Source organism: Boleophthalmus pectinirostris, unplaced genomic scaffold (genome assembly GCF_026225935.1).
Source record: "Boleophthalmus pectinirostris isolate CB_2022bp ecotype Guang Dong unplaced genomic scaffold, ASM2622593v1 HiC_scaffold_3, whole genome shotgun sequence".
NCBI classification, from domain to species: Eukaryota; Metazoa; Chordata; class Actinopteri; order Gobiiformes; family Gobiidae; genus Boleophthalmus; species Boleophthalmus pectinirostris.
Window position 1 is genome coordinate 39,289,532 of NW_026571299.1, and position 23,841 is coordinate 39,313,372.

Sequence of the window (23,841 nt, forward strand, 5' to 3'; positions counted from 1 at the left end):
AAGAGTTTGACAATTACTTTATTTATTAATTAAAAGCGTTGTTTTCAAGTCTTTATATAAAGGTACACAAATAAATATACTATGTTTTTTATTCACTGACAGTATAGTATCGTTCAATTCAACATTCTTCAAAATTCGCCCTGTAGGTCTATATCTTACAGAACATTTGGGATCCAGAATTCACACTTTTCAATACTTTAATAAATACAGAGAGATATCGTTCTGGATTTGGCACGCAAACTGTCACAATTCAAGTTAAGCTTTACTGCTGTTACAACCCAGATAGTTGTCATCTGGATGCGTTTCAAAATGTACTAAAAATAAAATTTATTTTCAGTGTATAATAAAAGCTAAAAGCTATTTTGAATGTCGTATTGCCTATATATATAGGCTATCATGTGGACCAAGCAAAAAGGCAACACATTTGTGTTAACAAATACCAAGTAACCAGCCTGATATTTAAGTTTGTAATATTGGACTAGATGCTGTAGTCCCTCATTCGTCCAGGAGTGTTTTTTAGGGTAGTGATCTGGACACTGTTTTTGCTATCAAGATGTTTCATCTCATTTTCAGAAGCCATTTTCAGTTTGATGGTGCTGACATTAGAATTTATGCTACTCTGAATTGAATAGAAAGACTATCTCTGTTGACAGTCCAATGAACATCTTGAGGTCCCCCCAAAAGAGTTGGAGAAAGTGTCTGGGGTGAGGGAAGATTGGCCAGACATAAGCACAGGAAGATGGACGGATGTAATATTAATGCAAGAATTTTCCTAAAAATATTCTAATCTAGATAGAGTATATTAGACCACTGAAAAGTAACAGAATATGAACAATATCACTAAAATGAGACTAATCTGTTCAAAACACATGAAACAGATAGTCTTGCATCTGCATCAGAGTCCCAACAATCGCACAAAAGTTCCTGGATTGCTTCCCCCTGAAAATACATCACAAAAAACAAGCAATAAATACAAAGAGAGCAATTTAAAACTTGAAAATTAATGTAAGATAGCCTACCTGTGGGTGCTGTTGCCAGACTTCTGGGATTTTTGGTCGTTGGTCCATGTAAAATACATGCTGGAGGAGGTTTTCTAGTGATACACTGGTCCCCAACTCGTTTTCATATGGAAGTAGATGCAGTGGAATCCTCTCACCTGCAGATGGGGACATTGTCATTGCCTGTTGCAAATATAAATTTGACTTATTTTTACTACTTAATTTGTCACATTATTTTTATTTTAACTACCAAATAAATCAGAGCATCGCATCCAGATTTCCCACAGGACTAGTCCCAAAGAGTAGATGTCTCCCTGAAGACACCAGTTACTGTTAAGGCACACAGAGCCCTGCAGGATCTCAGGTGACATGTAACGCAGCGTACCCATCCGGCTTTCACCCTGCAGTTACAGTAAGAAAATGCATTATTACTTGCCCATGTTACAAATACTATAAATGCGTGTATGACTTCACTTCTAGTTTTCTGGAGTAAAAATGACAGCTGTTTGGCCCAGAGCACAGAATAGTAGAGCACCCAAAATCACTAAGGGCACAGGTTCCATCTGCTTTCACAAGGACATTAGAGCTGCTGAGGTCTCTATGGGCCACTGCAGGCTTATGAACACCTGCAAGAAACAATACGGGTTCAATTATTTATAGATGTGTTGTCAGATTTGTATATCAGCACTACAATTTCAATCTTCATTATACTGAAGACAAGGTTAGGTTTTAGACAATAGAGTGTAATTTAGAATGTAAATAGAAAGTAATTTTCAACACCTATTCAATTCAGTATCTAGTTTAATGAGTTTTAGAATTCATTAGCATAGTATTGTTGTTTTTTAGTTAGAATCCTAGAACATACTGTTATATAGCAGTTCAGAGCAGTTCTACAGTAGATGCAAGATAAGTACCATCTTTGTGAAGGTCTGAGTGGAGGTAAGAAAGTCCCTGTGATAAGGACTGACACAACACGAGTGATGACTTCCAGCTGGAGGTGTGTGTTGATAAATAAGAATGCAGAGAACCCTGAAATAAATTGTCCAACTCAAAACTTTGTACCACTTCATAAACTTATACAAACTTTGATACAAGCACTTACATATTTAGCATATTGAAGAACAAGGACTTCATATGTGCCAATAGGTCCAGAGCCCAAGAACTGGACAATCCCTTCCTGTGCCATCAATGGAAGCTGGTAAACTTCACGTTCTGCAATAAACTTGTGTTTCCAGGCCATAGGAAAAACCTTCACAGCCACACGGGTGCCCTGGTATCTCCCTTCCCAAACAGTAGCAAAAACCCCTTCACACACAATCTGAAACAAGATGCATTTTACCATAATTAAATAGTGGCTAACTGACAATAGTGCTGAAAAAGCTGTTTGTGAACTATGCGCATTGCATACCCGCTGTAGTTGTATGTCAATGTCTGCGGGTTTGGCACACAGTGGATCATGAAGAGAGTTTGCACGTTCTTCTAAAAATAATATTAAAAGGATATGTAATCATATTATCAAAAGACCTTTCTCCATACTTTATAATGGTGTGACGTTTATTGAAAATGAACAAAGAATTGGGGCGTAAGGGAGGATTCTGGCAGAGATAAAAACCAAGGTCAGGCCACAGCAAAGAATTAAACTGTTTCAAGGTGCACCATGAGAACACATTTATCAAATACAAACACATGAGCTTGGAATGTTTTGAAAAGGAGAGCAGGGGTTCAATGAAAAACAGTTGATCCAACAGAAATTAAAGGTCCTATATTATACAAAATGGCTTCATGTGAGCTTTAAGCCATGTTGTTTCCTCATCAAAAACATACCTGGAGTTGTGTTTTGTTTCATTCATACATGTTTCAGTAACCCTTTGTTATTAGTCTTGTCTATATCTCCAAAGCTCCGTTTCACATTGTGATCTCATGAAGTGGTACTTTTCAAATAAACAGCTACCTTTTACCTTTTGTTTAGTAGAGACTGGCAATTCCATAGCTTATCAAAATTTTATTGAAGGTGTATGGAGTTTAAAAACAAAGTGGAGGACTTCCTGTATTACCATAAAGTATCAGAAGGAAGAACAGATTGTTTTTTGTTTGATAGAAGCCTAAATATACAAAGTTTGTGTGTTAACAAAACACAATTCCACCTAACATAGATCAAGAAACAGCATAATATGGACCCTTGAACCACCACCAGCATTTGTATGGAGAGTACTTACTTGTTTCTTTGCGGAAGAGGTTAAATGTGGCCACAGCTACACAAAATACTACCAGGGCCAATATCGAACAAACCACCAATATCCCAACTAAAAAAAAAAAAAAAGTTTATATATATATATATATATATATATATATATATATATATATATATATATATATATATATATATATATATATATATATATATATATATATAATCATTATTTACATTGACAATTTGAGACCAAGTCATACCATAGAAGTAAATATCATAGGAGTATGTGAGTGGAAGAGGTTGCTCTGGAGTCCATGTAATGTTGTCATTGCATAAGTCACTATTACAAATACATCTAATGTGATTTCTGTCAAAGGGTGTTCTTGAGCACCTTGAATTTGAACAAGACTTTTCTGTCAAATAACACCCTGAAATAAAAAAGCTCAAAATTATTAAGAACACAATAGGTACTACTATGTTAATGACACAAGACTTTCTTACCAAGAGATTCAACTTCAAGTTCACCATTTTTGATTATGTAATAACCTACACAGCAATCAGTAAAATCACAATACTGCACTGATCCATTCACATAACCATACTCATGAAAATCAAGGTTGTGTGGAACTTGGAAAATACACCGCCTCTTCTGAGATAAAGCCAAATGGGTGATGCTTAGGATGACACATTCTGAGAAAAAAAAAAACACAAATTTGCTATAAACACTAGATGTACTGATGTGTGTAGTTGAATGATCAACAATATGGAAAAATAAGTAGCCTACTGAATGTGACAGAGTTAGGTATATACCTTATCGAGAGGTTATAAGTTAAATGTAGGCATATTTTCTAATTAGTGTCCAATTTTCTCCCTTTTTCATGGTGTACAATTTCAATAAAAGTATACATATATATATATATATATATATATATATATATATATATATATATATATATATATATATATATATATATATATATATATAGTATCATCAGGCTATTCATAAGATTCATGTACTGGAATAATATTTTAAAAGGCAGACTTACCCACAAGTAGCCACCGATGTCGCCAGAAAAGAGCCATGGCCTCTCCAGCCAGACAGCAAAAGCAACTATTTATCAGGCATAAGAATGTGGGGGGGTTCCCACGTTTCCCAGCATCACTCCCACTGCACACCTGCACACAGCTGAGGGAGCACAGTTCGGCCACATGCCTACTTAGGAATTGGTTAAATGGGCAGAGACTACAGTCAGTAGGCTAATTAATTATTTTATTTACATTTTGAACAATTTAATGTAATTATGAGAGCTGATCTTGAGATGCAAACACCAACATAGCACTTAACCCTTTCAAACCTGTTGTTTGACCTTCAGTACCACCTAAAGCCTACCCAAAGTTTGAACAAACAAACATACACACATAATTTAAATTAAAAATATAAAGTAACCACTAGCCACAGACCTCCACCGACCCTAGGAGGCGCACGAGTCCACAAAATGCGCATGTGCCATTTTTAATCACTGATTGGACATTCAGCTGCTGCGCGTGGTCTGGACATTCTGAACTTGAATTCGTACACATTTGATAAACAAAAATGGTAAGTAAAAATTTTATTAGAATTGGCAATAATAACATTAAAACGTTTGCTTCTTTTTTTTCCCTATCCAGGCTGTGTTTTATGGAATGCACTCCCTCACTAAAGAACTTGCTGACATTTTTGCTGAGGATTCAGACAATGACAAGACATTTTACGGATTTTCTGAAGGTGAACTGAACGACAAAGAGTATAAGGTAACACTGCGTCTGTTCTGACAATTTCAGACAGCGTTAAGCCTATTGTGGGCTTACTTTGTATGAAAACAAACTAGTTCAGAAGTCTGGATTATTAGAGAATTTAACAAACCTGCATTGCTAATGTTTTATTTTTTCCAGACATTAGATTGGGAAAATAAAGGCAAATGGTCTGATAACGACCCCACCAAACAGGAAGGCACATGCAAACCGACCCAACCCTTCAAGCTAAGAGTGGCCCTGCGCTTAACACGTTTAAACCCCCAGTCATCTGATGAAGAAACTGAAAACGTGCCTGCAAAGACAGTCTCAAAAAAGACCCCTGAGACCCAAAAGGAGAAACATGTCACTTTTGAAGAAATGGAAAAAACGGTGGTGCAATTTTCTCCTCTAAAGAGTGAAGCTTATCATGAAGCAGAGTCCTTTTTGGCCAAGAGGGAACAAAATATCAAAGCCAACAAAGCAATGGTAAAGAATATACACACATCCAAACACCTAAAAAAGTATTAAACATGTAAAGAAAACACACACCAAAAATGCAGTGGGTGTAAAATGTCATGCACATTTTAATAGGTGCTCGTTACTTCATAATGTTGTCTTTTAGAATCTTTCTTTATGTAGGCTACAACTAACCACCAAATCCACCAAACTCTTCAAAATGTTTAACAAGTATAATTTTTATTTTGTCACATTGTCACAAAAACTTGCAGTGGAATTAGTCAATATCATTTAACATAATAATTGGCATATCATCTTAATATTTAACATGACTTACCTTGGTCTTGCCAGCTAGCCCAGCTGATGGCAGATTTGCAAACGATGCCTGGAGGTGCTGGATTTCTGAAAAAACAAGCAGGGAAACAAGCAAAGAAGAAAAGCCCAGTAAGTAATGTTCTAAGAGTAAGAATGTTGAAAAAAAAAAAACTTTCTTTTTTTTTTTTTTCTTATGATGGTTCATTCTTTCTTCATGTAGCATCCACCGTGTTCTGGAGGTGACCTGAGGAAAAATCCTGAGCGTGCATCCCGTCGATGTACTCGCTCCATGGGAGGAAATAATGAGCCTAAGAATACTCAAGAGGAGGAGGAAGAACTGGAACTCACCCTGGAAGACGAATTACTGGAGGTCTCTTGTTTATCTGTAGTTGAACAAAAAGCTATCTGTCTGCATTACCATAATTATTTCCATTACCAAATGCAACATAAACTGAGCTCATAACCATTGTAAGATTATTTTATTTCTTCTGCACATGGAGTGCTTACTGACAAGCATACTAGCCTGGCCATAAAGCTTACACTGCTGCCTGTACATGTATAGCTGAGATTTTTATTTTTATTTTGACTTGTATGTATACATTTATACAATTATGCCTTATCTGACAGCTGTCTCTTGCCATCTTTTGCCACTTATTTAGAATTTATTATAGCCATTTATATTTTTTACTCTTTGTTATTATATTAAATTGTTATGTGTGAGCTACTGTGTCCAAATCTAAATTATCTCTGCAATGCCCAGGTCAGAAGACCTCCACAAGGACGTGGGACCCCTCGACCTTATCAGACCAAACCTCATGTGATTCGTCCAATTGAAGATATCACAGAGGAAGAACTGGAACTGGTGGCAGACAGTATGACGGAGAAGGTCTACAACAAAGTCTCGGTCTGTGTTGTCTTGTCACTGCTCTGTGCAGGTCATCACTGGTTATTGAAGTAATACTGGATTGTCTTGGGTAACATTTAGGGCTCTACCTGTCACCAATGCAGACAGAAGACCATAGACACAAAAACATGCTGCCGTAATGAAGGCTGCAGAGGGATTCAGGGCCAGTTTTGTGGTCCCTGTTTGAGGAACCGTTACGGTGAAGATGTCAAGAAGGCACTGCTCAACCCTGTGAGACACTGTTTACTCCTTCTTTACAGATAAAATGCAGATAAATTATGTTTAGCAGTTGCCTGTTTAGTCATAAAATGATATAGATAGATAAAAAAAATATTAACTTTTGGTCCTGTAACTCTGATGGAAATAATCATATATGACAACTAACAAGTGGAGCATTTTCCCATTTAGGAGTGGAATTGCCCACCATGCCGAGGAATATGTAACTGCAGCTTCTGTCGTCAGCGTGAGGGTCGCTGTCCAACAGGCATACTCTTTCCTCTGGCTCAGTATCATGGATTCTCTGATGTACATTCATATTTAACAAGGTATTTTGTATTATACACTACATGGCTGTAATAATACACAAAATATAACATGCAAAGCAATAATGGTAACACACACGTGGTCTGCCTTGGTTGCATGTGTAAATCAAGTTTCATTTTGCAGGTGTGACTAAATGAAGGGAATGCATCAGCAGATGGCGCTAGTGTAGTTAAAGATAACGTGTGGTTCTCAGTCCTTTTTAGACTGTCCATAGGACTTCAGTATCAACATTTTCAGCTCATCTGTGATCGTTCTAGACATAAATGGAATTATGCACAAATGTTCTATGGAAACATGTTGCTGACTAAATTGATATATTAAAAATGTGTTAAATTGTCTCACTCATTTCATGTTTGCTTCCAGCCTTCGAAACAAAGTGAAAAATGAGGAAGAAATGTGAATTCAACAAGCAGTGGTAAACAATGAGTATTGTTTTTAAGTGATTTTAACAAATAAAGTTTCTTTAATTCTGTTGTATAAAATATAAAAGCTTGGATGGTCCATGTTTATACATTTTAATAGGCCACAGCTGTGTGCAGTCATGATACACTGTAAAATCCCTTATTTAAAATATAGATTAAAAGTTTGAAAAAACATTGACAAAACAGGTATTTTAAAATAGACATTTCACGTTAGCGTATTTACAAAAAAAAAGTAAAATGTATTTCTCACTAGGTACTTAATTTATATATTCTACCATTTACTTTTGACGTGCCCTCCACTTTTCAAACTATAGGCAGTACAGATTAGATTATGTCAACCTTTGACATTTAATGTAGGGACATTACAAAGGCCAAAGGAAAATTAAACGAGGCAAAACAATAAATTCCACAAAAAAAACATTGGAGGCTTATAAACACAATATTCATGGTTATGCACCATCAAGCCTTAATTTGACCTTTGACCAGATTTATTTAAACAAAGGCAGCAGATATTAACTTATTCACAGGGTGCTGTTTTTTTTTTTTTAATTTTCAAAAAAATGTCAACTGCTGTCCAGTGTTCGGTGAACTAAATGCACACACGACCCTTTGTCTTGCATAATTTTCATTCTATGCATTTGTAGACCCATACATGAGTTGTTAATGATGGTTAATATAGTTTTGCAATACTGTACTGTGTTGGAGAGATGCATAGGTAATAAAATTGTGATACTTTTTTCCTTTAAACGGGGATTAAAGTTTGAGAAGCAAGCTCTCACAAAGCCGTGCTCTGACTAAGTTGCTTCATAGTATAGCCCTATGGACTTACTGTTTTGACAAACTGTTAAACTTGCACATAAAACTACATAAAAATAACATGAGATTAAAATGATTGTGCAGTTAAATTCATTCAACAAAGGCAAATCATATGTAATATTTTCTGTAAAATGACCATGCCTAAGATAGCATTTTTACATGAGCAAAAAATATACAAAAATCTAAATAGCTGGGCTATCAGAAACATAGGAAAGTAAGATGGCTTAAGATGGTACCTACAAAAAAGTTCACTTGAGTTACCCGAATGCAACACAACACATTGTGGTCTTGATTTAGTTGAGACGTTAATTTTGTTTCCTGATTTAATATGAAAGATAAATTTCAGCCCCTACTGTGTGTTCAGTCCAATATGTCACATTTAAATTACAGTTTAAGCATGAAAAACCTCTTGGGAAAGATGCAATTCTTTTAAAGCGAGCATGAATTACTGTGTAATGTTTGTGGAGACAGGTTTTTGTATAAATTAGCCAGTTTGTCCAATTCCATGTATAATCTTCATGCAGAGCACATGCCCACTGAAGATTACATGGCAAACTGATTTGTTTCTGGCTCACTTGCCTAAATGGATGCTATAGATTTAAAAGACTGAGAAACCACAGTCAAAAGCAGTGTCCATAAAATGAATGTCAGTGTTGCATTGCTGTCAAGATTTGACATTTCCAAGGATTCACCCTTATGTCCAACTTTTGTCTTAACAGTCTCAGTAGCTGTTTCCATTAAGCTGGTGCAGATTAATCATATTGATGCCATTGCTGGCTAATCGCGCTATGCTCTCAGCGGACAGAGTCTCCATGGTGACGATAGTGTGGTCCCCTGCTGTCACAGCTCCAGAGCCCGCCTCAGAACCTGCTGCAGGAGACGCTGCATCTGTAGACTCAGAGACTGCCGAGCTGCTAGAGGGAATTTTCTTATTTAAGTGGGTCTTGATGTGCTTTGACAAGTGGTCACTACGCATGAAGCGTTTTGGACACTCTGGGCAAGCAAACCTTTTTTCACCTGCAAAAAAAAAACAAAGCAAAATGTTTTAAAAACCTGAAAATACTACAAATAAAATATTTGAATGTGGACAAAGACAAATGACCTGTGTGTGTTCTTCTGTGACGCTGAAGCTCATCGGAGCGCGTGAAGCGTTTGCCACAGAATGACCAGCTGCAGGCAAAAGGCCGCTCTCCCGTGTGCCAGCGGAGGTGAGCTCTTAAGTGAGAGGTCTTGCCATAGATCTTGCCACACCCCACAATGTGACAAATATGTTGCTTCTTTTTAGATGGGTCCCTGTTCAAAGTACAAAGATCACTATCACAAAAAGATAACAAAATATAAACACAAATTTACATTTATTTAATAAGAGATGGAGCATCTTGTTTTTTAGAGGGTCCTCAGAACAGGTACAGGAGCAGCAAAGACAATACATCAAATATACAATATTGGGCACGGACACATACACGCACTCTCACGCTATCCACCCTCCCCAACTGTCCCAACAATCAGTATTAGAAGCAATTACAAACATGCTTAAGGTCTTCTAAAACAGCATTCCTGAACAATGGAAGAGAAATCAGTGTGGATCAAGAGCGCAGATAGGTTCCAATCAGTCACTGCTTTGTGTTAAAATGCATGTTCACCTACTTCCTTTTTAAATGAGCGGTTATATTTTAGGCATTAATTTGTTAACAGCAGTTCCATTTTCAACTGAAACATACCGGCTGTCTCCATCTTTGCAAAAAGGGCAGGTACAAGCTTCTCTTCTGTTGCGTCGGCCTTGTGGTGGAGAATCTACTTCATCCACAACAGTGCTGTCATTCAGAACATCTCCACTTGGGTGCAATGACTGCTCACCTATAAGGGGAAAAAAAACACTTGGGTTAACATGTTCTGTACATTTTTGTTTAACCTTAAAAGCTGCAGTTTCAAAATGAGCCTTCAGGTAAAGTTTCCTTTTACACAAACATTAAGTAGGCCACACAAGTAAGGCAGAGGAACAGGTTAAACCAGTACAAAGAAGGTGGGCTCTTAACAAATAGAGACCGGATACCATTTTGAATAATGTTAAGGTAAAAGCATAGGAAATTTTTTTAAATGCCCATATCAAAAACTCAGGACCTTTATAAGTGCCACCAAAAGCAAAAACTAACCTGGCTGACTTGCAATGGTGAGAGGGAGACTTTGTAGTTGGTGCATCTGCAGCCCCGAGTTTCCAAGTGAGTTGAGATTTATGGTTTGAATGCCTGGGATTTGGACTGCATTTACCGATACTCCGGCTGCCGTTGAAGCAGATGCCTGGGTCTGGCCCAGCTGGGGGATGGACTGCACTGGAGCCAATGTGATCTGTGCTCCTGTAGGACTTTGAATTTGAATGGTCTGCCAGCTCACCTGCCCGTTAGGGCCAACAGTGCGTAGCAGGATGGGGCCTGTGTTTGGCATAATTTGAAGGTTTTGAAGTCCTTCCTGGGTAAGTGTGGGTGTAGCAAACACCGGGTTAGTTGCATTGGGTACTGCACTAGCTTGGATGGTCTGAAGAGATGTTGCACCTTGGATAACCTGCTGGGGCTGAATTACAATCTGTTGAGGTTGCTGTCCTTCTCTATTTTCGGTCTGAATGGCCACACCAAGAGAAGCTGCATTCTGCTGAAATGCATTGGTGTTCTGTGTTATTCCAAAAGCAGAGGTGGTTTGTGTAGTAGCTGTGGAGGCACTGGTCATAAATGCACTGCTGTTAGATACAGACTGTTGTGTCTGTTGCTGCATAAGTTGATTTCCCTCTGCATCTCCTCCACTATTGACATCCCCACCCCCAGTTGTCCCAGCACTAACAGGCAAGATGGTAATGTTTCCATTCAAGGACACTGGCATATTTGCCAAGAATTGAGCTTGATTTTGTAAAACACTGTTGCCCAAGCTAATGTTTTGTATTGGGATAGCTCCCTGAATCAGGCTGGGCATTGTTATGATGTTCCCAGCTCCTCCAGCTCTGTTGGTTGCAGCTATAATCTGTTGTCCATTAGGAGACGACACAATCTGAAACTGTGGTGCTCCTGCAGTGGCTGCAGATACAGCAGGATCCTGCTGAGCCTGTGTGAACTGCAGTGGCTGGCCATCTACAGTCTGAAATTGTGGAATTACCTGGTACTGAATGTTAGGCATAACCCCTGATAATGTGGTGAGGATCTGCTGACCCTGCACTGATGGAGCCTGTGCCACCACATACTGTTGCTGCTGAGCTGGCTGTGCCTGAGTGCTAACAGCGATTGAGGAGGAGAGACCCTGCCTGCTCTTGCCCGAATCTCCAACCACAGAGTCAGTGGTAACAGTGTTGGAACCTGAAGAGGCCTGAACACTCAGAGGAATAACTTGCCAACCGTTAGCGTTGGACGTAAAAACATCTGCATTCATATCAAGTTGTTGCTGTTGGTTTTGCTGTTCATCAGCAGAATCATTTTCACCAGGGTTGTCAAGTCTACTGCATGTTGCAGCTAACAAGGCCAAAGGAGATGGCTGCTGTGAATCCTGAGGAAACAAAACAAAACAAAAATCAACAGTTTATAAACTTGAGGAAACATTTAACACTGGCTAATAAAGCCACAGATTGCATTTCATCATAAATAATATAAAACATAAAGATAAAACAATCTTAATTTTAATTTAAGTAAATTAATAAAACACTATTCACTGTATTGTCCTCACTCTTCAGTGGTCTCCTGAATTAGTAGAGTGGTGTGCATGTTGCAAAGAGAATCAGGGTGGGACCACATGGGAGGGATTACACTTTTTTCCACAGAAGCGGCGGGCTCGACTTCCCCTCCCCCGTAACCCACCCATCTCCCTCCCACACTTTATTTTGCCCTATAAAGTGACACGGTGCTCTAGCCACCCCCTCTGAAGCAGGCCAAATGGGCCGAGCAAGACTGAACACACAGAGCCGGGCTTCGAGGGGAACACCCCGTGTGGGCGCATTTTACCTGCCCATTCCCCACCCCAATGACATGTGCTCCGCTGAGAAAATCAACAACCCATGGAGCGGTCTAACAGGGTCGCAAATCGAGTCGTCAAAAAGTACAAAAGCAGTCATGGTTGTATTAACAAACGTAACTTCAGAACCACAACCTACTTGTGAGTTTCGTTTCTGGTTGAACCCAGCTCCGCTCTCCGCAGCGGCCATTTCACCCTGCTGCTGATCTGCGGAAGAAAATGTGTTAAGATGACTCAAAAGTAGTACGACTTACAACACTACGTCGTATATTACAAAAACGTTGTTCACAGCCTTTAAAATTCACCCCAATGGACATGTTTGGACAGTTTGAAGAGACAAAGATTAAGTAGCTTACTTTATGCAAGTATTCAGCCACAAGTAGGCTACAAAGTTAAGAGTGAGCTAGCACAGGAGCTACGCTACTTCGGAAAAGTATGGAAGTTACCAAACGTAGCATGAGTTGCACTTGAAAACAAACCACTTATTACGTCAAACACAAGTTTCTACATACTTCGGTTTCATATATGAACATAATGTTGAAATAGAATCGTGTCATTTTAACTGGAGTAGTTTGCAGCTGACCTGTTAGCTTACTGGGTTAAAAGCTAAATGTTGTCGGCGTAGTAGTTACCGACAATTACAAGTGTGGTACTTTGAAACAACCAAAGTCTTCTTTCAATCTAAGTATTATTTAGAAGTAATATTTAACGTTAACCCATTCGAAACAACAAAGTTGTAAATCCACAGCGTGTCCCTAATCACTGCAACGTGGAATGTCACGATAAAAAGTTCACTTACTGCTCATAATTTGAAGACGGGAGGAGTTTGTGTAGTCTTTTTCGGGTTGACAACTTTTCACAACTTCAAACAAACTTGAGTGCTCCCCTATGAAGAAGAAACACGGTGCGTTAGATTTAGTCACCTGTACGCGCCGGCGGTCTCCAACTCCGTACAATCTAGCATCGTCTGCGCTAAAACGTGTAATGCACAATGTAATGTTAATTGCATAATTAATTAATTAATTACAGTATTAGTAATATGTTTGTTTACATTTCGTTTACATTATGTAGGCTGCAATACTGGTGTAAACTTTAAAGTGTCATCATAAAATTACAGAGCATAATTAGTTTTGAATCTATTTTAGGATCAAAAGGCAACATGGTTGTTTGATCATGTTTGCCAAAGGGTAAATCGTAATTAATTATGTGTTTAACTAACAAATGGGTTTAATTATTGGCACGTTTGTTCCTCATGATGGTTCTCTGTAGTTAAAGCTTTTATCATCACCAAACGCACCTTTTTTTAGAGTTACTTGTGATTTACAGCCAGATTGGCCAATGGAAATGGCTCTTTCTTAAACTACCGTACATGGCGTTAATCATTGGCTAATCTGTGGCTAGTTGGGCGGGTTATAAGCATGGTAGGTTACACCAACGGAATTTGATTTCCCCCCCTTTCCTGGTTTAAGACAAACGCAAAACGTGTCAAGATATATCTACCCGTTTATCACTTATATCACAAAGATGTTATTAACTCTTATGATTTAACAAGAAACAGGAGAGGAGGGCGCTGGGGATGGCGATATGAATAGGCTGTTTGAAGGTTGCCTCCGTGGCCACTGACCACTCCCTACAGGGTGGGCCTTGGCGCTCTGAGGAGGCAGAGGGAGGAGGGGATCTGGGAGGGGATTTGGGCGGAAAGAAGGGGTTGGCTAAACCAACTTGGGTTGTGTGACCTGGAAGGAAGAAGTTTGAAGCACAGGATTGAATAGAGAGCTACAGAGTTGTCTTCTTTATTAAGTTATACATTTGACAGTGATATCAAAGTTACAAGTCCAAATTTAAAGAATTTTGTCGAATTTTTCACGTCTCTTCCACACCAGGGGCGTAACATACAGTTCAACCTGACGGCCTTTCCTGGCTACTTAGAACCACAGAAGGTAGGTGGTTGGTCAGACAAGGCCCTCACACCCCTGGTGTGGTATAGAGGTGAAAAATTTAACCAAATTCAATAGGTGTGGACTCGTGATAAAATAACGTAACTGGAGCCCCAGGTACTTTGTTTGACCCTGTAGTTATCAGAGTTGAGAAGAATAGAAATCTTGGCTCCCATTAAGAGAACCTAGTGAAAACCAACCCTTACTTGCAGTTGGTAGTAACTAGTGCAAATTTTCAATTCAATAATCAAGTGAGAGATGAATGACAAAAGGGACACCAACCCTTGTTTCCCCTACTCCAAATTTGTTTTTTTTACTAGGATGTATTTTTACAAATAAGTATTTTTACTAGGCTACATGTACTGTATTTTGCTAGTTCCCAACACCACATGTACCACCACTGGTACTCACCACAGTTTGAGAACCACTGCTACAGGATGTGTCTGACACGGGCTCAACCCACTATGATAGAAGATATGTAAAGTAACTTCCTCTGCAAGAACTCAATTTAAACACCGACATGAAACTACCTTTAAGTATTGTACAAAAAACTGGGCTGATGTTTATTCATTTGTCACAACAGGAAAAGAAACAAAAGGCCCCAATACAACAGGAGCTGCATTTATCAAGGTATTTTTCTTTTGTTACATTTTATTCACAACTACAAATTTATGCCATTACCGGGTAACAGATCAACGTAGAATTTAAATTCTTTACAACGGTGCAATACAATAGCACATGTAAAACAATATTTAAATGTAATAGGTTAATGTATACCTATACCAAAATCTCAATCAAATAGTAGCCAACATGTGAAATGAACACATTTGTCAAGCTAAAAACTAATTTCCTTTCAAGACTCAAAATGTGTCCTGGGCTATTTACCCATGGTCCCATCAACACAGCATACAAAAGGAAAATGTAGCAGGCACAGTCCAATACAATATATATTTTTTTTGTGTTATGTTTCACATACTCTTGCCACATACACAGCTGTGTGTGAATACATGCTGATGCTGAGCCACCTTGAAGATGGAGAGCCCAGCGTCCACTGTGAGGCGCCGCGCCTGGATCAACAGCTGCCGTCAGCGACTTACAGACCCACTGCTCTGCAGCCTCCAGTCCACTACTATAGCCGACGATGACGACGTCTTCTGTGACGGTCAAGTCAGTTTACCAGGTAAGTAAAAACAGTAAGAACATTATGCACAGTAAACTTCGATTGCACATGCTGCATACTATATTTACCCTTTAGTATGATTGCGATATCACATTAAAACAAATGTATCAAATTAAAAATGCACTGCAGAACTTTTTTGGTGGAAGTAATAGTACTTACTCACCTGGAATGTTTCAAATATTGAATGCAATATTGTATGAAACTAAATCCATCAAAAAAAAAAAAAATAATAATCATTTTGGGTGTTTTAATTACTCAAAATTACCTGAAAAACATGATTTCTTACTGTGACCAGGGTTGCCTCTCCACAGATCTGACCTTGGCATGGTGGCAGGTCCACATTCCAGGGAAATATATCAGTTTAATGCAATACTATTGGACATTCTTACATCTCTATGGAGAGGAGACAGGAGCAAGTCCACCTGAAAAGTTACGCAATGCACCTTTAATCTTTATGGTTAAGACTTGGGAACTATTTTTCACATGTGGCATGATTTTCTATTATGCCATCTTAGTAATAAAACCTGACCGCCTCTCTGGGTAAAATGTGACATGATTCCTTCAAGGCTGTCAAGAACTGTACAGTGCATTTTAACATAGCTATTAATATAATTATGGATAATATTTATCAAAATGTACCATTCAGAAAGCAGAGCACTGAAGCTCTCTCTTTCCACAGGATGTTCTACTGGAAAGATTGAGAACTGGTTTCTCACTTGTAGGTGAGTCACCTTTTTGTTTGTTTATCAAGAGTAAATTACAGCCTTTGGAAACTTAGTATTACGCGTAAACTCTCTGAGGTCAGGTGTGCTAGAAAGTGCAGATATTGTGGTAAGCTTGACACACAATTGCTTTCCAGTTGTGCAGTTTTCTACGTATGCACATGAATACAACATCGTCTCAACACGTGTCAGCAGATTATTCAATTTTGAGAAAAGTATCTGCTAAGTGAGATTTCTGAGTTCTATTTGGTACCAAAAGAATGGTTGCTGATAACTTATATTACCTGTAATCAGAAACATTTTCTGATGTATTTATTGTTCATTAGACCTAAGTTTAGCAAATTATTGGTCTGTCTGATTTCTTCTAAATCCTCTTCTCTTAGTTAACACAGTTTGAGCGAGACATTAGAGTTAAAAAAAATTAAGTGAAAGTTCATTCTGCACCAAAGAATTTCACGCGCAAGCATCCAACTAGAGGCTCTTGGCACGATTTGACAGAGTGAACATTGTATTATGTCACCACTAGATGCTACATTACTTCTGCTTGTTAGCATGGCAGCTTTGCCACAGGTGAACCTGAACAAAGGCTAGGTGAGGGTAGAGGGGAGCGGTGAACAGATTTCATATCTGCGATCTACTGGTAGAAGAAAATCAAGTAAACTTAAGGGAAGGCAGCCTTAAAACTTTAACTGTTAGTTTTTAATTTTATTTATTTATTTTTTTACATCCATGCAAACTTTTCACTGTTGAATTTAAATGAGTCTCAAGTGTTAATACCTTTTATCCTAGGTCTGGGAGCTCAGAACATACTGGGCAGTTGAGTTTTGGTAAGCCATTTGATTATTAGTGATATAGCCTCGTAAAACATGCAAATTACTTTATGTGCCCTCACTTTGCAGTAATTACTGTTGCCATTCTTCTTCTTGTTGCAAAAAATGTTTAAATCAATATCACTTACATTTGACAGATTCAGCACTCAAAGCTGGAAGCATTATCGATGAGCTAAACCTTGGTGCTGATGGTACGTTTAAACACTATGACTGAATAACAATAGATTATAACAAGCTGAAAAAACTGTGTTCTCAGCATGTGATAAAATGTGTTAGTGAAGGCGGTTCTTCACCCTGAATTTTAGGAAATGCCTCTGAAAGAAAAGTGTTTTTTGTTTTTTTTTGCCTTAACTTACTATTTGGTTGACCTGTGATCTGTTGTACACTCTTGTTTCAGCAGACACAATGGATAATACACAGGATACGTGGTAAGTAATTATACAATGATTTATAAGTTTGCATTGTGGTATTTCTGAGACTTAGACTTTATAGAGCCACAAGGGAAATTGGACACAGTAGCTCACACACATATATTAAATTATATAACTGTATGCACAGTAAGTAAAAAACAAATACCGTAATATAAATACAGGGTATCACAGTCATATACAAGAGGTCATAAGGAAAAAGTGCAAAGATGATATGAAGATTGACAGAACCACAAGCTACATAAAGGTGAGTTGTTGTACAGGTGTACGGAGTATGGTATGAATTCTTATATAATTCCTAAATCCAAGGAAATATTTAAAATATATTTAAAATTTTATTTATGTCTTTTAAGCTTTGTCCAGCATCTGCTAACCAGAGCAACGTATTAACCAGCCTGTCATGACACTTCCTCAATAGATAGTAGATAATAAATAACTAACACATGTTTTACCACTTCTGTTTATAATATTCCATAACTTTTGTACAATAAATATGCTAATATGTTATTAACAGTATAGCTCATGAGCTGTGTCTGCACTCCCAAAACCCGGGTCACAGCATGGGATCAAGCTTTAATTCTTCATCAACATGGAATTCTACAACAAGGTCAACCAACCTTAGTAATTTTAGTTTATATGTAAATTTTCTGGTTTTAACTGTGAGCCTTTGCCACTCCAGTGTAGCGGAAGTCCTTCAGGTGTACTCAGAGAAGGCAGAAGAGACTTTATATGAGCTGGGATTTGGCAGTGAGGACCCACAAGTTACTGTTCGTATCCCACCACGATTCTTTACTTTTCCATCTCAGGCCAAGGGCATAAACTTCCGACTGTTTCTGGATGCCCAGCTACAGAGAATTCGTGAAGAGGATCCAAGCCTCTCCCTTGCTAGTATGACAATAATTTGATTATTTAAAACATTTGTAAACCATTAAAACATAGGCCATGAATGATATTTTAAAACTTGTTGTTAAACATGTTCTTGTTTTCTTCTGGTTACAACAGTTCTCTCATTTTCCTCAGGTCGTTTCAGACAAGTACAAGTGCTCACAGCAATGGCTAATGCATTCTACTCACTGTACTCCCATGTGTCCCGAACACCAGTCCAGAAACTCCCCACACCAGAATTTAACTTTTCCACTCCCATTGAGCGAATGGAGCGCTTTAGAAGTAGCCTTCGCAGTGACCCGCGATCCCCAGTGGACAAGCTCAAAGACACTGTCTCCAAAATGTGTCTCTATTCAGGCTCAAATCGAGAATTTGATTCACCTCTGCCATCACCCAAAAAACGTCTCAGCTTGCCTGACATTGTGGATATAGTTCTGGAGAAACCTGGGCACACGAAAAAAACTGAAATGGGAAAAGATAGTGTAAATGTGTTACTAGATGTTTGCATGGCTGATCAAGACATGGACATGGAGTACATACAAAAGGAGAATGAGCAAACCAATGGAGCACATACAACAGGAGAAAGAGCAAACCAAAATAGGACTATAAAGAATGATCTTGCATTCAGTGACCAACCAGATATTTGTCAAACTGAAGACTTCTGTGTTGAGACAACATGCCTTCCCTCATTATTATCAGAGGACCCAGGGTCAGCTATTCAGTTAACTAATCCAAAATCATTGGTGAAAGCTGAACAAATACGTTCACAGATAGTGGAGAGCATACATCAGGCCCCCTTTTATTAACAATATGGAGACTTAAAAAAACAGATTAAGAATCAGAAGAGACTTAAATCATATAGACCAAATTCTAGACAGTAAGAATCAGTGTATGTTTCCTCTTCACCTGCAGAAAAGTAGTAGTTTGTCCTTCAGTATCCAATATCACATACAGTTACAGTGCTGCATCTCTGTACAATCTGAAAATCATAACATAATAAAACAGCATCTGTCTCCAGTGCTACATACTATGTCATGTAATCTTCCAACAAGACAGCAACTTTATACTTGAAGAGGTAATATGATTTAATGATGCTTTCTCTGTAAATGTGTAATAATAATAATAGTAATAATATATAAATGACTATAACTGACTCCCATGTGCTTTCCATTCTTTTTTAGGCCTTTAATTGAATTTAATGTTATTTTGGTGTTAATTAAGCCCAGAGCATTTAATCTGATGATTTTGTATTTGGATGTGTACAGATAAAATTGTCCAAAAGAGAACACCCAAGTACAGTAACGATGTAACCAAACCCCTTGGATTGGCAAAGTAAATGGCTAAAAAGGTGGATGTTATAATTACAAATCTATGATGGATCTATCAAAATGATCTGAATACTTCAATATTCTGAAAATCTATTTCTAAAAAAGTCAATACACAATGTTTGGCTGTAAATGTGTCATTATAGCAATTGAATAGTTTACTTATCTGTAAAAGAACAAAATAGCGTATTCAGATGGGTTTCAAATGACATCACAGTATTCTGTGAGACAATAATATTAAATACAGATGGGCAGCAGTGGCTATGTTAAAAAGCGAATTGTTGCTATATTATAATGAGTTCTAGGCATCTATAGCCTAATTTCAACATTTGTGAATGTAACTGGATTAAAATATTGTGGGGATTATAGTCACTCTAAGAATCTGAAAACCACCAATAGTAGACCTACCGCTTAAATCTACACAGGAAATAATTCAGTGAACGATGTCACATTTACAGTAGCCTACATGCGTGAAACACTACAACACCATCTGTGCCTTTCTCAAAGGCAAAGCTATTGCGGTATGGGACACTAATTAATAGTCCTGTGAGGAGCAGCGGCTCAGTCCTCTCTCCCACCAGTGCATAGGCTACTGTTGCTGTGTTCTTTTGCAAGGCACTTTTTGCTTCTGTGTGTGAGCATGTATGACTGTTTTCTTAATCGAACGGAGGCAGAACAGTTCTATGGCAATAACAAAGATGTAGAAGCCAATGATGGAATTATACAACGCCCTCTGCTGTCCATTGACATAACCTACACATATTCAGCGGATCATACTCGATAAAAACAACACAGAAAAAACGTCTGCTCCGTCTCGCCATGGCATATCACATATATGCCTTTGTTTGTGCGTTCACCTGTCTGATTGGTGCCTAATGTGAGCGGGGATGGGCTCTATTCTACAGCAGCGACTGCCACAACAGTACCCGGTGAGGCTGTGCACGGAGCCGGGATGGAAGCCGACGACTGGGAGCGACCACAGGCCTGAAGTGGACAGGTAGCACGTCACGGCTGCTTGTTTTTATGTTTATGTTCTTATCCCATTATAACCTATACCATTTAGTTCTACAATCCGTATTAGATTTTTTTTTTTTTTTTTTTTTTTTTTTTTTTTTGATTCGGTTGGTTTTCTTTCTGCTCATGTCATCCTTTGGTTTAACCTGAGAGTTCTCATCGCATTTTCTCCTTTTTGTAATCTATGTAATCTCAGCTACAATACGGACACGTTCTTGCTTCAGAGGAGGCCACAGCATCTACAGGATACACCCACAGAGCAAACCATTCGGGTTAGTAAATCACGTGTGCTAAATGTAGGCCTAATATCCTAAATGAGGCTGTGGGCTATTGTTCATCAAGTGAAATGTAAACAACTTAAAAGCAAAATTTGTATGATTTAACTCAAACTCAGTTATGAATGTTCTTGATGAATACACAGCATAAGTGTCTTATTACCTCCGCCAAGGAGGTTATGTTTTTGCCGGCGTTTGTCTGTTTGTTTGTTTGTTTGTTTGTCTGTTAGCAACATAACTCAAAAAGTTATGGACCGATTTTGATGAAATTTTCAGGATTTGTTGGAAATGTGAAAAGGAAGAATTGATTTCATTTTGGGGGTGATCCGGAAGAAATCCTTTGAAATTTTAGTTAACATTGTGGTAAATGGGGCAAAAAATTTTGTTTCTCAATATCTCGGTTAATTATTGACAAAACCGCATGAAATTTGACTCAGGGATGGACAATGGGATCCTCTTTCATTCCAAAGGCTGATCCGAATCTGATCCAGAAGACTGATTTTATCGCAATTTATATAAAAAATGGGGGTAGTCCTTGGCGGAGGTCTGCGCTCTCTGACTGCTTTTCTAGTTAAGTAAGCTTCTGAAATGTGTTCACAGACATCTCTGCCCAGAAGAATGCACAGATCCACCAACAGAAAGTCCAAATACAGGTATGATTGAGAAGACTGTACTTACATATGGCTGTACCTTTCACGTTTAAAAAACAATAGGGAATGCAACTGCAACAATATAACTTTCTCTTTCTATGTATAGGTATAATAAATAAGTTAAATAATGAAATGTAGGCACACAGTATAAACCATGTCTTGATTTATGTATTTATGTACATGGTGTAAATAATCCATGAAATAATAACAAATGCCATGATAATAATAACTATTCTTTCTATCAGTTCTCAGGTAACCTCTGAATCCCCATCTCCTGTACCACCAACTTCAGACCAGTCCCAAGTTCGAGCATCAGTTACTCTCTACAAAAAGAAGCACACAAATCCCACACGAAGGAGGCATACAGCAGCATTTCCCTGCCATCAAGCCCTCTCAGACTCCAGTCCAGACCCTGCTCTACGACTCTCAGTGCTCAGGGAAAGTGGTGCCCACAGAGATGACGACAGCGACACAGACCTGTCTGAATCTGAAAAACTTTCAGAACTGCCCTGTGGTGGTCCCCCTCCACAGTTACAGCTGCGACCGGAAGTGATCACTCTTGAAGAACCTCCACTGTGTAGTAGACACAAAAACAAATCAAAATTTGAATTTCCAGACTTTCTCCCTCCACCTTTTAACTCATGGAGCCTCAACCAGTTAGCTTATTTTTATAACATGGAAGGTCGTGCAGCTTCCCAGCCTAAGCCCACTGGTCAATTAGAACGCTATTTGGAAAGACTTATGCAGTTAGAATGGTATCAGATCAAAACATGGCAAGATAACAATGGGACAACACATCCAGAGCCTTTAGCAGCTAGCCATAAGAGTCTGGTGTCTACCTCAGCCCGCCTCAGCACTCCTAAATGTATCCTGCAATGCCAGCGGGCCTTTCCCCTCACTATCCTGTCCTCTGTGACTAGCCACTGCGCTTACATTGTCTGCACAACACGAAACTTGTCCTGCAGCTGCCGCTCCTCTGGCAACCATGCACGCCCATCCAGGATGAGCCCGACCCAGGAGAAAAGAGGGCCTTCCTCACTACCCAAAAGAAGTTACAGTGAAAGCCGTGCTCCTTTGCTTAATCAAAGGCTGAGTAGTCCTGTCAGGAATCAGGGCCATCTAAAGCAGATGCAGGCTGCAGGAAACCTCCGAAGTTCTGTACATGCCGTTTACAACAGACAGCCCTCCACTGCCAGGGACCAAGGACCACTGTGGAAGGATAATTTTCCAAATTACAGAACTGGCTTTGTCCGGAGTGGCTCAGTAAATAGAAAAAGCAACTCAGAACGGCCGCATAACAGTGCAGAAAAGCGGCGGGGCAGGTCTGAGTGTAGAAAAGGACATGCTGAAAGGAGAGCACAACAAGAGGTAAAACCTGATGCTGTGAATGCCATAATGGACAATTTATCAGCCACCAAGTCTACTGCTGTGAATAGATTGTCCAGGTCAAAACAGATTGAATTTATTACATGACCTTCAGGAACTAATTTTGTGTACTTCACACTAATCCACAAATTGTAAAAATTGTCTGCCTTGTACTCTCCATATCTGCTATCCACTGCCAAGTTTACAAATGGTTCACACTGGAGTGTGGTGAATGGTGTGCTTTTTCAGTTATTTGAAATGTAGTATTGGTGCTATGTAATAATAATAATAATTAAAAGTGATTTTTTTTTTTTTTTTACGGTCCTGAAAAAAAAAAAAGTATTCATTGTGTTTTTGTTTTCTTTCTCACAGCTTATGCAAATCATAACTTTAGGCTATATAGATTAGGCTACACTTTGAATTTACCTATGTTCACAGACACTTTAGTTCACAGATAGTCATTTAGTTAAGGGCTCAGTAAATGCCTTATGCAGGGAATTATTCAAATGTATAGATGGGGATGTGATAAGACTGCTATTGTACAGACAAAGGCAAAGTACGAGTGAGTGGGATTCGGAATATGTGTGGTCAATGCCCATTGCCCTGCTGACCAGTCAAAACCCCAAAATTATTGTAAAAGCTGTCTGTTTAGGAAAATGCGATCCAGTGTGATCAAGTATTACACTCGTACCCGTAGGTGGCAGTATTACCACACTATGGATGCCAGCTGCCGTACAAACAGCTGCTCAAAGAAGAGGGTCCACAGACCCCTGCTGCAGCCGGAGTGGTCACACATGTCCGCCATGCAGCAAAACAATACATCCC

At 38.7% G+C, this 23,841-nt stretch overlaps 5 protein-coding genes across 10 annotated transcripts; 3 read left to right on the forward strand and 2 right to left on the reverse strand.

Annotated features, from left to right (window-relative positions):
- Positions 1–118: 118 nt before the first annotated feature.
- On the reverse strand, positions 119–4,367 carry LOC110171144 (bone morphogenetic protein receptor type-2-like). Its single transcript, XM_055160180.1, has 11 exons — positions 4,236–4,367; positions 3,691–3,879; positions 3,450–3,617; positions 3,215–3,301; positions 2,407–2,477; positions 2,101–2,316; positions 1,913–2,027; positions 1,473–1,624; positions 1,249–1,399; positions 1,020–1,156; positions 119–939 (listed from the first exon to the last, which is right to left on the reverse strand). Exons 1-11 carry the CDS (start codon positions 4,270–4,272, stop codon positions 841–843), a joined length of 1,422 nt encoding a protein of 473 aa, XP_055016155.1. The 5' UTR covers positions 4,273–4,367; the 3' UTR covers positions 119–840.
- Positions 4,368–4,644: 277 nt separating this feature from the next.
- Positions 4,645–7,669, forward strand: LOC110171142 (cell division cycle-associated protein 7-like). 2 transcript variants are annotated; one of them, XM_055160660.1, is made up of 9 exons: positions 4,645–4,786; positions 4,858–4,980; positions 5,122–5,448; positions 5,770–5,862; positions 5,954–6,103; positions 6,494–6,637; positions 6,719–6,868; positions 7,046–7,182; positions 7,544–7,669. In XM_055160660.1, exons 1-9 carry the CDS (start codon positions 4,784–4,786, stop codon positions 7,578–7,580), a joined length of 1,164 nt encoding a protein of 387 aa, XP_055016635.1. In that variant the 5' UTR covers positions 4,645–4,783; the 3' UTR covers positions 7,581–7,669. The 2 variants fall into 2 exon arrangements, with proteins under 2 accessions (XP_055016635.1, XP_055016636.1); XM_055160661.1 differs by lacking the exon at positions 7,544–7,669 and adding an exon at positions 7,304–7,518.
- An 822-nt stretch (positions 7,670–8,491) lies between these two features.
- Positions 8,492–13,301, reverse strand: sp1 (sp1 transcription factor). Of its 2 annotated transcripts, none has more exons than XM_020936875.2 (6): positions 13,205–13,301; positions 12,545–12,612; positions 10,572–11,943; positions 10,140–10,275; positions 9,521–9,711; positions 8,492–9,435 (listed from the first exon to the last, which is right to left on the reverse strand). In XM_020936875.2, the coding sequence occupies exons 1-6, from the start codon at positions 13,209–13,211 to the stop codon at positions 9,140–9,142; spliced, it is 2,070 nt and encodes a 689-aa protein (XP_020792534.1). In that variant the 5' UTR covers positions 13,212–13,301; the 3' UTR covers positions 8,492–9,139. The 2 variants fall into 2 exon arrangements, with proteins under 2 accessions (XP_020792534.1, XP_055016634.1); XM_055160659.1 differs by lacking the exon at positions 13,205–13,301 and adding an exon at positions 12,989–13,169.
- An 818-nt stretch (positions 13,302–14,119) lies between these two features.
- On the forward strand, positions 14,120–19,546 carry tespa1 (thymocyte expressed, positive selection associated 1). Of its 4 annotated transcripts, XM_055160902.1 has the most exons (11): positions 14,120–14,345; positions 14,719–14,825; positions 14,926–14,972; positions 15,336–15,522; positions 16,202–16,244; positions 17,034–17,071; positions 17,212–17,265; positions 17,472–17,502; positions 18,017–18,109; positions 18,182–18,390; positions 18,523–19,546. In XM_055160902.1, the coding sequence occupies exons 4-11, from the start codon at positions 15,375–15,377 to the stop codon at positions 19,191–19,193; spliced, it is 1,287 nt and encodes a 428-aa protein (XP_055016877.1). In that variant the 5' UTR covers positions 14,120–14,345; positions 14,719–14,825; positions 14,926–14,972; positions 15,336–15,374; the 3' UTR covers positions 19,194–19,546. The 4 variants fall into 4 exon arrangements, with proteins under 4 accessions (XP_055016877.1, XP_020792554.2, XP_055016878.1 ...); XM_020936895.2 differs by lacking the exon at positions 14,719–14,825; XM_055160903.1 differs by lacking the exons at positions 14,120–14,345; positions 14,719–14,825 and adding an exon at positions 14,353–14,459.
- Positions 19,547–19,678: 132 nt separating this feature from the next.
- LOC129411077 (uncharacterized) lies at positions 19,679–23,251 on the forward strand. The gene is made up of 4 exons (XM_055160900.1): positions 19,679–20,709; positions 20,923–20,998; positions 21,602–21,654; positions 21,897–23,251. The coding sequence occupies exons 1-4, from the start codon at positions 20,600–20,602 to the stop codon at positions 23,122–23,124; spliced, it is 1,467 nt and encodes a 488-aa protein (XP_055016875.1). The 5' UTR covers positions 19,679–20,599; the 3' UTR covers positions 23,125–23,251.
- Positions 23,252–23,841: the final 590 nt, after the last annotated feature.